General features: G+C 31.1%; 1 protein-coding gene across 1 annotated transcript in view; it reads right to left on the bottom strand.

Moving 5' to 3' along the window:
- The window catches only part of Dhc1 (dynein axonemal heavy chain 1), a 154,695-nt gene that overhangs the window by 19,121 nt on the left and 121,866 nt on the right, over positions 1–13,708 (bottom strand). Inside the window, exon 33 of the mRNA XM_075289651.1 lies at positions 1,964–2,096. Coding sequence (XP_075145766.1) covers positions 1,964–2,096 — 133 coding nt within the window. The remainder of the gene's footprint in view (positions 1–1,963; positions 2,097–13,708) is intronic.

The raw sequence follows: 13,708 nt of genomic DNA, 5'->3' as shown, positions 1-13,708 counted from the left end.
ATTCTGTCAACATTTTATTTTTATAAAAAATGTTGTCAAAATTGTGTTTCTATAAAAAATTTTGTCAAAATTTTGTTTCTCTAGAAAATTCTATCAAAATTGTATTTCTATAGATATTTTGTCAACATTTTATTTTTATAGAAAATGTTGTCAAAATTGTATTTCTATAGAAAATTTTATCAAAATTTTAGTTCTATAGAACATGTTATCAAAATTTTATTTCTATAGAAAATTTTGTCAAAATTTTATTTCTATAGAGAATGTTGTCAAAATTTTATTTCTATAGAATTTTTTTAATTTTATATGGCTTGGAACCACATTAATCACCAAATTTTTTATTACCTTTTGTATAATATCAAGGCTTTTGCGATGTTTTGTTTCGTACTGGATCACATTTTTTGCTATTCGAATTCTCAATAAACAGACTTAGTAACCTTTGAAACTGAATATGTGACCAGATGAAATCTTAACAAAAAACATATGCAAACATTATTCAAGAGGCCATATGAGAAGAATGTAGTGTTGAAAATTTGCTGAAAACCTCTCTGAAGTAGCAGTAGAATTAAACATAATAAAAATATGATGGTTTGCATTTCTGACAGTGGAGTAAATCAGAATAAGCTTCAATGACCGCAAGAATATATGAATGTGTACAGAGAATAGTTTGTTTTTCGAGAAAAATTTGGCTCATGAAATATGTTCTACAACAATAACTTTGATCTGAAAGAAAATATTATTTCTAAACTCCAATAAAGGGTAGTTGGTATGCCCACTTTTCGATCTATTGCATTCAGAAGTAAAGCTGTTAGTGATGGAATTCAAGCGTGATATTGAGAACAATAATCGAAATCGTGGACAGAGAAACATTTAGGCCGCAGACCATAGCCATTCCAGCAGGACTTAGCACCGTCGATCTCAGCATGCATGAACCAAGAATGTCGCATTTCTACCGCACAATGCCCATCAAAATTTCCGGATCTCAATCATTGGGCTTTTGTGCCTGAGGAATTTCGGAGAGTAAGGTTGTCACTAAAAAATATCACAGTGTCGATTATCGGTGCTTTGACAGGAATGGGTTAAAACACCACAGAGCCACTTTTTTGCAGCGTGTGATGGCTTAATTAATATGAGATATTAGACAACCTAAATTTTTGGACTCGTAAGTGGCACAATATTAGGAACAATTTTTTTTTAAATAAAGAATGAAATCCGAAATACTGAAATAGTATCAAATCTGACGAACTGACGTGAACAGCAGTTGTTTAAAAAATATGACTTCTGGACTCTGACAAGCCCATGGAAAAATCATGACTTCCGAGACTATTTTAAACCACTTCCGGATCAAAAAGAACATTTTCATTGCGTTTTTGGCTGGGTATTAATATGAAATATTTCCAGAAACGTTTGGTTCATGAATTATATTTTTTGAGTGTATAGAAAAAACAATTTTTTTGAGTGTATAGAAATCAAAACTTACTCAGACTTTTATCGAGATTCGGTATGTATTACTAAAATATCTTGACTTCTATACAAGTTTATCGATTCCTGCACATAAAACAAAATTCCGACTAAGTCGCGAAATAATTTGACCCTACTATTTTTTTCGCTGTGGTCATAAATTGACAACGTTCAGTAGGTTGGATATTTATTTGCTATATATGGCAAAATTTATGCATCTTGATATTCTGGTTTTCGATTAACAATTTTAGTAACGGCTTATCCTGCTCTTAGTCTTTTATTACTAATTTTATGTATAAATCTAAGAACTTGTAGAAGCCTCCGAATAAATAATCAATGTGAGGAATACTTCAATATGAATTTTCAAATTTATTGTATTTCTTTTTTTTGCCAAATTTAAAATATTTTTTTTTTTTTACTTTAAAATTCCATATTACCTTTGCTCACTTTAATAGTCAACACACATTCGCAATGATTTGAATAATATATTCATATGTAAACTTACCTTCAAGGAAGAGACCATAAACATATACACCTTCTTGTGGGTACTCCGTTATATCCTCTCTATTGTAACGGGTTATTTGATTTTGTAATACGACCGAGTCAAGAGCCCATCCTTTGTGAGCTCGTGTTACTTCCTGCAGGCAGACATTGGCACAAGCGATGAGAACAACACACACCAGTGCATCAAACACACAAGGGAACCAAAAAAGACGACAACATCATGTAGGACCATAACAGAATGGAAATGTGTGTGTGTAGTGTGAAAGCAGACAAAGGAGACATCAATTTACATCCGGTAAAAAAAAACGAGAGAAAACAAAAAAATATATGGAAAAATATATAATACAAGTTAGTATTTCTGAAAGCTTTGTGGTGGTAAAAGTAAGATATCATATTAACGTTAGTTTTCTTAGTTTGAACGAAATGTAAACTAGTCGTAGGTCTTAGGCAAGATATTGTTAAGATGCCGTAAATTTTCCCAGATATTCATGCTTGACGGAACATCTTAAAGAACCTGCAGGTTATTGCAACTTTTAGTATCTTTTGCTAATGAAGTTGAAGGGGGTCACAGTTTTTGCGTTCAGTTTAAGTTTAAGATATTTTAAGGAATCGAAGAAAACATTTGCAGAAAAAGGACAAGTAGACAATTACCTACAATGTCTATATGGAATGTCCGATAATCCCATGTATGTCTGAACGAAATTCGTAAAAGACTTTTCGAATCGAATGAGTTCGTCCTTTTTTGACTGTATTAGGGATCGAAATAAGAATTAAAATGTCAACCTCTAGGCATATTCAAAATTTGAATAAGTCGAGTTTTTGAGTATCGACTCTTTGTATTTAGAAAAGTTAATTTGGGTTGTCCTTAATTTTCGTAAGTTTCATTTCTTATTCGATAAAACAAGGGTAAGTTTGGGACGGTTATTATTGTAACCTTGGTCAAAAATATAATTGACATAACAGCTATATGGATGGTCCGATAAGTAAATAGGATACACAACATGAACAAAATGGCGTTTTATTTGTCCACATATCTCAATTTACTTGGTATTTCACCATTATGCACACACAAAATAATATTATAATTTTTGAACTAACAATAAATTGTTGTTAAGAAAATTTTTAAGTTCAACAAATTATTTTTTATACCCTCCACCATAGGATGGGGGGTATATTAACTTTGTCATTCTGTTTGTAACACATCGAAATATTGCTCTAAGACCCCATAAAGTATATATATTTTGGGTCGTGGTGAAATTCTGAGTCGATCTGAGCATGTCCGTCCGTCCGCCTGTTGAAATCACGCTAACTTCCGAACGAAACAAACTATCGACTTGAAACTTGGCACAAGTAGTTGTTATTGATGTAGGTCGGATGGTATTGCAAATGGGCCATATCGGTCCACTTTTACGTATAGCCCCCATATAAACGGACACCCAAATTTAGCTTGCGGGTCCTCTAAGAGAAGCAAATTTCATCCGATCCGGCTGAAATTTGGTACATGGTGTTAGGATATGGTCTCTAACAACCATGAAAAAATTGGTCCACATCGGTCCATAATTACATATAGCCCCCATATAAATCGATCACCAGATTTGACCTCCGGAGCCTCTTGGAAGACCAAAATTCATCAGATTCAGTTGAAATTTGGTACATGGTGTTAATATATGGCCTCAAACACCCATGGAAAAATTGGTCGAAATCGGTCCATAATTATATATAGGCCCCATATAAACCGATCCCCCGATTTGACCTCCGGAGCCCCTTGGAAGAGCATAATTCATCCGATTCGGTTGAAATTTGGTACGTGATGTTAGTATATGGTATCCAACAACCATGCAGGAATTGGTTCATATCAGTCCATCTATATATATAAAATTCAATCTATGTTTGTTTATTTGTTTGTTTGTATATTCCGAGTTGGCTGCGAAACGGCTGAACCGATTTACTTCAAACTTTCAGAGATCGTAGGGGCGTTCATGTGGTGAAAATAGGGTACCTCATTTTTTGACACCTGGTCGCGGAAGGGGACCTCCCCTTCGTCGGACTTTTTGAAAATTGGACCAAAGTTGACCGATTTGCTTGAAATTTTCATTGAATGTTGGGGTTGGCATCTAGACAAAAATCCGCTACATTATTTTTCGATATTTGGTCGGGGAGGAGGACCACTCCTTTGCCCGACTTTTTTTTAAGTACAGTGAAAACAAAACTAAACTCCCCCGAATGAATTTTTTCGGAAAAATTGGGTGAGGTTATGAAATTTATATCAGGTTCCTGATATTTTAATAAAAATAAAAGGGCATAGGGAGACATCCGCTTCTCTTAAGTACACACAGAGAAACAATTAAACTTTCCCGAGTTACTTAATATTTACAGAGGACTGGGGAGAAGTTACGATATTAATATGTTAGTTGATACCTGATTTTGTGATATTTGGACAGAAGAGAGATCGCCCCTTTAGGCTTATAATTTGCTTGATATTTTTTGGGACGTTTACAAAAGATACGCTACATCACTTTTCGATATTTAAAACTGCAAAAAAAAAATTCTTAAGTTTTCTTGAAATTTACAAAGGCAGTGGGGGAAGGGTATGAACGAAGAGGAAACCTTCCTTGCCCCACACTGGAATGAAAGTTTCAAGAATTTTCAGGGAAGGTTAGGGGTGCTATTCACTACGGTGTTTGTCGATATTGTATCGGGGAAAGTGACGTCCCTTTAAAACATTAGAGCAAAATTTAAACATCTCCGAAAATTGAAATAAACTTTGTCGATTTACTTCGATAGAATTTATAGGGACCATTGAGTAGTTGTGAAATTAATATAGGGTACGTGATAGTCCGATATCAGGTCGGAGTGGAGCGAAGGTGGGGAGACGGTTCCCTTTTGTCCGTTTTTTTTTCTTAAATTGAAAGTAGAGGGTTGTCCGTAAATGGGAACTCGGTACATAATTTTATGATTTTTGCACAGGCTTCTGCCAGACTTCTTTTAGTAAAGAACTTAAATTTACATGAAATTGGCAGCCAGCGTAGAGGGTGCATGATTTTCCAACATTTTACCAAATGTTAATGTGGTAAAAGTTTTTACTACTTTTGCTTTTTCCGATTTACTGGATGGGAAACAGCAATTCTTTGTATTGTTATTATAACATAGTGCTTAATTTTCAGATATGTTGAGGAGAAGGATACATTTCCTTGACAAACCACACTTAAAATTGACAAGAAATATAGAAGATTGTCCAACTACTTGAATACAGAACATTACTTAAAAAATTTGGAGCAAAATGTTCCTACAAATACGCTTCGGAAGGCGCAGCGAAGCTGGCCGGGATACGCTAGTAATTATATATAGCCCTCATATAAATCGATCCCCAGATTTGACCTCCGGTGCCTTTTGGAGAAGCAAAATTCTGCCGATCTGGTTGAAATTTGGTACGTGGTGGTAGTTTATGATATTTAACAACCTTGCCAAAAGTGGTCCATATCAGTCCATAATCATAACTATATAGCCCCCATATAAACCGATCCAGAGATTTGGTTTTGGAGCCTCTTGGAGGAGCAAATTTCATCCGAGTCAGTTGAAATTTGGTACATTGTGCTAGTTGGCACATTGTATATAGCCCTCAAATAAATCGATCCCCAATCACACAAAACTTGGTCCATATCAAGTTCATAATTGTATACATATGTTATAAGCGACCCCCATATTTCAATTCTGGCTCTCTACGTATCGTGCAAAAAGTCCATATCGATTCGTAATTATTTGTAGACTTACCTATACATAACTTTTTTGTCTAATTTATACCACGTATGGACTAACTCACAATTTAGAAAACGTTGTTAAGAAGTTTTAAGATACCACAACCCAAGTAATTCGATTGTAGATGACAGTCTTTCGTACAAGTTTCTATACAATCCATGGTGGAGGGTACATAAGATTCGGCCTGGCCGAACTTACGGCCGTATATACTTGTTTTTTTTTTTTTTTTTTTTTTTTTGAGATCTATATCTTAACTATCGTTAGAGCCCTCTAGCATTAAAATGTGAATAACTCGCGTCCAAAAAGTGGGCAAAACTACGATAACAACACCAGAAATCCCATCCAATAAAGGAAGGACAAATTTGGTCGACATCCACGTTGCAAGTGTAGAACACTTGCTGGTGAGCTGAACAGATCGCGGGAGCGGAGGCAACACACTTTGAGAAATTAGCTTGGACTAAAGCTATTGAGGTTCCAAAAGTACAAGAGTTCCCGATGCACAAAACAAGTTAAGATTGGAAAGAGTCAAAGTGTTGCGTGCACGAAAGTAGCCAGTTACACCCAGAGAAGGAATATGATCACCACAAACATGTTTCAAGAGCAAAACGTTATTTTTGGATGGTGACTAGTATTGAAACTCCGAGCAAACAAACATTTGGGCAGCAGACCATGGACATTCAAACAGGATTCAGCACCATCGCACTCAGCACCACGGTTGCCACACGTGCCAAAAATATTCTACCAACATTTAAAAAAATTTTTACCACAAATCTACCAAATTAAATAAAATTAAAAAGAAATTTTTCTCAAACTTTTATTTCAATAGAAAGTTTCGTCAAACTTTCATTTCTATAGAAAATTTTGCAAAAATTTTATTTCTCTAGAAAATTTTGTCAACGGTCGTTACCGATATTCTGTGATTTTTAAATAAAATTCCTCCCTAGGAATATATGTCACGAGGATTGCTTAATTTTGGACCTACGAAAGTTCAAGCTTCGGTAGCAGCCGAAAGCATTCATAAAAAATCTAATTTCAATACTATTTTTGACCATCAAAAAAGTAACGGTGGTTACTTTATAAATGTGCTGTTTTCATATTTCGGAAACAAATATCATGTATTGTAAAATTTTGCACAGGATGTGTCAAGTAAAAAATCTGATTAAATTCTTTGTAATGTTTTCTTTCAGTAATAGGTTTGTTTTCAAATCAAAGAAAATTATTTATCAAAAAAAAAATCTTTTTAAAAGTAACGGTCGTTACAATATAAAAACTTAAACGATTTTTGTGTTTGAAATCATTTATTGTGGGTAAAAAAAAACATAAACGAAAAGCTATATTCTATTGCATAATTCTTGCATACTTTTATTCGATATGAGAACATTAAACATCATTACAATCTAAGCGTTTTAGGGTGTCGATTTTTAAAGTTGATGTGCCTGTTAAGGGGTCATATACTTTGGAATTACCATATAGAAAATTTTGCAAAAATATTATTTCAATAGAAAATTTTGTCAAAATTTTATTTCTATAGAAAATTTTCTCAAAATTTTATTTCTATATAAAATTTTCTCAAAATTTTATTTCTATAGAAAATGTTCTCAAAATTTTATTTCTATAGAAAATTTTCTCAAAATTTTATTTTTATAGAAAATTTTCTCAAATTTTTATTTCTATATAAACTTTTCTCAAAATATTATTTCTATAGAAAATTTCTATAGAAAATTTTGTCAAAATGTTATTTCTATAGAAAATTTTGTCAAAATTTTATTTCTATAGAAAATTTTCTCAAACTTTTATTTCTATAGAAAATTTTCTCAAAATTTTATTTCTTAAAAAAATTTTCTCAAAATTTTATTTCTATAGAAAATTTTGTCAAAATTTTATTTCTATAGAAAATTTTGTCAAAATTTTATTTCTATAGAAAATTTTCTCAAAATGTTATTTCTATAGAAAATTTTCTCAAAATTTTATTTCTATAGAAAATTTTCTCAAAATTTTATTTCTATAGAAAATTTTGTCAAAATTTCATTTCTATAGAAAATTTTCACAAAATTTTATTTCTATAGAAAATTTTCTCAAAATTTTATTTCTATAGAAAATTTTCTCAAAATTTTATTTCTATAGAAAATTTTCTCAAAATTTTATTTCTATAGAAAATTTTCTCAAAATTTTATTTCTATAAAAAATTGTGTCAAAATTTTATTTCTATAGAAAATGTTGTCAAAATAAAGTGAATTGCCTCTTAATTGAAGAAGAATGTTATGCAAAATCTACCAAAACCTCTAAATTCGACCAATCTACCAAATTTATCTACGCCCATTACTGGAATCCATATTAAAGCTTTGTCAACTTAGATATTGAATTATATGTTCGAATCAAAGTGTATGTAAACATTTTTTTGACTCATAGGCATTAGTGGTAATCATTAGCACTCGTGTTGATTTAGAAACCTTTAATCTCGACATTGTATAGCTCTTACATAGAGAGGCCATTCTCATCTGCTCAACATGAAATACTCATCATTGCTACTAAAAGAGGCCGTAAACGATTTACACACGTCCATCTAAAACCACAGATAAATGCATGGAGAACGAGACACTAGGATAACATTTGGACATTTGACGTTTTTGTTGTAGCACATAACATTAATGTTCGTGTTTGTATGGGACGTATGTGGGTCGAATGAATATAAAAGCTACGTAAAATGACTCGTCACCATTTAAGTATTATCGAATGGCATACTTATCAACATCGTATATGAGATGAAAAAAAAAAAACATAAGCGCAACGGTCCAGGTCATTGAGCACATTTGAAAACTAAGAGATAGTTGTGTAAACTTAAAGAGTTACATTGCAGAGAACAACGAACATTCAAATAAAAATTGCTTCAATATAAATACCTCTCAAAGCGATAGATTGAAGTAGGGATTTAATGCAGTTCAGAATTTTTCCTAATACTCTCAATGAAGATGAAGAATTTTACGGAACCAAACGTTGGGTTTTTAATTATCTATGTAGCGCCAGCCGTACATCATAGACTTTTGAGACAACAAGTAAAGACCTCGTAGAGGGAACGAGGGTATACCTCAAGGTGGGGTGATATTTTCAGCACTGTTCAACCTCTAAATTGTTTCTCTATTCTTCTCCCTTTTGTCGGTTTTGAGATTGTACCATATGGGGAGGACTCTACAATCATGGCATCCGGGTCCATTTTTTATGACATCTGCAATCTATTATACGTCTTGATCTTATCAGTTATTTTACCGCTAGAAATTTGAGAATATCCGCCACTAAATCCCCAGCCACACAATTCATTACGTGGACGGTAGAAGCATGCAGTCAATTGAATGTCAGAGTTGATGGCGAAACAATTCCGACTATAAACTAACCTATATTCTCGGGGTCATATTCGACAGCCTTTTCGTCTAGCCAAGTCGTCTATCCACCCCATTTGCAATTTGTGATAAGCTCTGCTGTATGTCGCTTTTCGGCCGAATTTTGGGTGCGGACAAAAAAGTCCTATGCAGTGCCTTTGAGGACCACGGTTGCCACATTTGGTAGAGTTTTACCAAACATGACAGATTTTTTACTGTGTGGTAGATTATTAAACATCTTGATGTTTTGATAGATTTTGCAAAATATTCCTCTCGAACCAATGGTGTTTTCTTTTCTGAAAAAAGTGCTTTGCCGTCATTTTGTCTGTACAGAATGCGCATTTTTAAAATGTTACCAGCAACCTAAAAAAATGCTATCATTTCAGCGGGCAGAAAAGAATTCAAAAAAGGAAACAGGGCAATCGCAGCACTTTCGTTTGTTGGCAGTGCTGAAAATGCCCGTAATTTGCCTCTATGCGTGGCACTATTTTCACAACAGAATTCGAAGCCTTTTCGCACTTTTGCCTGTTTTTTTAGAAAAGAACCTAAAAAGTACATTTTCCGGCCAAAATGCAAAAAAAGTGCGTAAGAGTTTTTTGATTTTCTATAGAAAAAAAATTTTGATAAAATTTTTTGTAGAAATAAAATTTCGACAAAATTTTCTATAGAAATAAAATTTCAACAAAAATTTTCTATAGAAATAAAATTTTGACAAAATTTTCTATAGAAATTAAATTTTGATAAAATCTGCTATAGAAATAAAATTTTGACGACATTTTCTATAGAAATAAAATTTTGACAACATTTTGTATAGAAATAAAATTTTGACAACATTTTGTATAGAAATAAAATTTTGACAAAATTTTCTATAGAAATAAAATTTTGACAAAATTTTCTATGGAAATAAAATTATGACAAAATTTTCTATAGAAATAAAATTTTGACAAAATTTTCTATAGAAATAAAATTTTGACAAAATTTTCTATAAAAATAAAATTTTGACAAAATTGTCTATAGAAATAAAATTTTAACAAAATTCTCTATAGAAATAAAATTTTAATAAAATTTTCTATAGACATAAAATAAAAATAAAATTTTCTGTAGAAATAAAATTTTGGCAAAATTTTCTATAGAAATAAAATTTTGAAAAATTTTTTCTATAGAAATAAAATTTTGTTATTGTTTGATAGTTGACATTTAAACTGTTAATTATATTTGATTAGTTCGGCTTGAGATCATGTGAATAAAAATAGATTTTGTTCTTTTTGTGGGTTATAATTTTTATTAAAAATATCCAATATTTCGAGACATCTCCGATGCTCGTCCTCAGAGAAAATTAATTTAGAATTAAAAAACAATAAACTTTTTCACAAGAGGGTATATTTACAACTTTTCTGGAGAAATAAAATTTTGACAAATCAAATGTTTACAAAGATTTCTATAGAAATAACATTTTGACAAAATTTTTTATACAAATCAAATGTTGACAAAAATTTCTATAGAAATAAAATTTTGACAAAATTTTCTATAGAAATAAAATTTTGACAAAATTTTCTATAGAAATAAAATTTTGACAAAATTTTCTATAAAAATAAATTGTTGACAAAATTTTCTATAGAATAAAATTTTGACAAAATTTTTTTAGAAATAAATTTTGACAAAATATTCTATAGAAATAACATGTTCACAAATTTTCTATAGAAATAATATTTTGATAAAACTGTCTTTAGAAATAAAATTTTGACAAAATTTTCTATAGAGATACAATTTTGATAAAAAAAAACTTTAACAAAATTTGCTATAGAAATAAAATTTTGACAAAATTTTATATAGAAATAAACTTTTGACAAAATTTTCTATAGAAAAAAAAAATTTGACAAAATTTTCTATAGAAATAAAATTTTGACAAAATTTTGTATAGAAATACAATTTTGACAAAATTTTCTATAGAAATAAAATTTTGACAAAATTTTCTATATAAATAAATTGTTGACAAAATTTTCTATAGAATTTAAATTTTAACAAAATTTTCTATAGAATTTACATTTTGACAAAATTTGTTTCCGAAACTATTGATGCTGTGTGCCAACTGAGCAAGATCGTTATGTGAACTATCGTGAGATTGATACAACCTTAGACATGATTTGACTTGGCTATAAGAGCCATCTTCCTCTAAGACCCACCCTTCGGTCCAAATTCCTTTCAGAAGGTGCGGTTATACAAAGTTTATGAATCGATTATATTTGTTTTTGCTTAATATTTGTTATGATTCGTAGTTGTATTTTAAATCCATACCCTTTCAGATTAGTCCACACTCTAATGTAGGAATGTTGTACATTCACTAGTTTTATATGTATCTCACAAGAGAGGATTATATTGTTACTATGGGTTATGTATTTGTGATGTTGTTATAAAAACACTACTATCGACTGAACTGAGCTGAGAAGTGTGATGTTGGAAGTATTGTTGTTATCCTTTAGAGTGATAAATAATGTAAACATTAGATAACTTTTGCTATCGCGACAGGTAAATGCATAATACTCGGGTAGGCGTCAATACTAAGAGAAGTCATAACCTTTAATAATTCGTTATCTTTTATGCTATCAATTAAATTATATGGATGGACATTGTATGACCTTATGATATTTATGCTACGCATTATAAACGTATTGCATTATTTTCAAAAACAAGTATATAGACGAAAGTTCGGCTATGGCAAATCTTATATATCCATGAAATGCGTACAAAGTTGTACTAAATACGGTCATCCACAATCGTATTACTTGTGTTACGATAACAGTTATCGATGGTTACGTATCTTAAAACTTCTTAACATAATCAACTAAATTGCATTAAATTGCAAGATAGACCACATGGAGACTGAAGACCTATTCGAAACCTAAACTATTCACCAGCATTGGTAAATGTTTGACATAAATCGAGGTGAGTATAATTTAATTAGCCCAGGGGGCTAGTAATAAATTTGGCATTTTAAAAAAAAAGGGGACCACATGGCTAGGCATATTAATATAAATAAAAAAAACATTTATTTGTTAAAGGAGTAAGTATAGCAAACTAGCAATTTTCTCACCATAGTAAATTGATAATTCGCCATAGTAAAAAGTTTCAGTTTCGAACATAAAAAGGCAGATTAAATACCCATATACGCCACTTTAATTCTTGATCGAGGAGTATATATTTTGTTATAGTTTGAGGGCATATACTGACATCGTAAATCAATTTGAAATTTGTTCCTCCATGAGGTTCTAAAAGTCAAATCTGGGGATTGGTTTATGGTATATGGGGCTTACATACAATTATTTTCGCATGGCTAATAAAAGGCATATACTGAAGAATAATTACGAATCCACTCGAAAACAGAACTTCTAGGTTCAAAATACTGACCCCACTTTGTCAAAATTTTGCAAAAAAAAAAAAAAATAAATTGTAGGGCCCCTATCTTGCAAACGGTAAAAGGTAATTGCACAAACTTTTTTGTAGAGCTTTACAAGTTCTACCTAGAAAAGAAAAAAAAACATCAAAAACAAATTGGCAAACTTAGAGGAAAACACTTCAGCTTTAACACACATATTATGTTGATATTTTTATCCGTTCAAAAGTTACAGAATTATTTCCAAAAAAAGCGATTTGGAACCACTGTGAGCCGTTGCACTGAAAGTGTATCACTTCTTTAGGTGTGATCCGAATTCAATGTTTTGGATGTAAATTAAAAAATTCTGTGATATTTTGTCAAATAAATAATTGTTATATTTTTTATAATTTTTAATGGATTTTAACGCTTATCGGAAACGTTTGACCTCAAATATTTTCAAAAATTCACAATTTTTCCAGATTGGATTTAGCATTTTTGTCGACAAAATTTAAATGATTTGTACAAGTTTATGAATTCTTACTCTGTTTTTAACCTATTTGAAACAAAAAAAATTCAAATTATCCATTAAAAGTATGAGAAAACCAAGTTATAAAAAAATTGAATTAAAAGAACTTCCTGGGCAGTTAAAATAAAGAACATCATTGGAAGTGCATCTTCTGGAAGTGCTTTTAAAGTTGTGGTTTTGGAAGAACTTCCAATTTTTTTTTGCTGGATTATTGTCTGCAAGGCGCATGAGAGGGGATAAATCACCGCTGAAAATTTTTTGGAGTTGTATGCAAGAAGGATATGCTAGCTATTTCACCACTGTGACAGTTTGGCAGTGGTGCATAATTGATACAATTAATTTTGTGATTGATTGTTGTTTCAATTAACACATTTGTTGAATCAATTGAATTTTTATTTGATTTTTTTTAATTCAATTAAAATTTTAATTGGAAATTTTTTTCTGTATAAAAACGCCAGAAATGATCCCAAATTGAGGACCAATTTGATCGAAATCCAACAAAAAAATATAGTGACAACTGAGTTTGGAATAAAGGCATTAAAGTTCCAAAGAAGTTTCAACGAGAAAATTAGTCTGGAAAGAGCCAAGGAGTTACTTCGCTTGCACAAAAGTGATCAGTTAACGAATTTGGTTTCCTCCAATGAGAAGTCATTTCAAATTGAACAGAAATAAACAGAATCATGGGATTTACTCGCCAAAGAGGTTTACCGAAAATGT

Source organism: Haematobia irritans, chromosome 1 (assembly GCF_050003625.1).
Source record: "Haematobia irritans isolate KBUSLIRL chromosome 1, ASM5000362v1, whole genome shotgun sequence".
In the NCBI taxonomy this organism is placed as follows: Eukaryota; Metazoa; Arthropoda; class Insecta; order Diptera; family Muscidae; genus Haematobia; species Haematobia irritans.
This window is presented reverse-complemented; position numbering and strand designations above follow the sequence as displayed.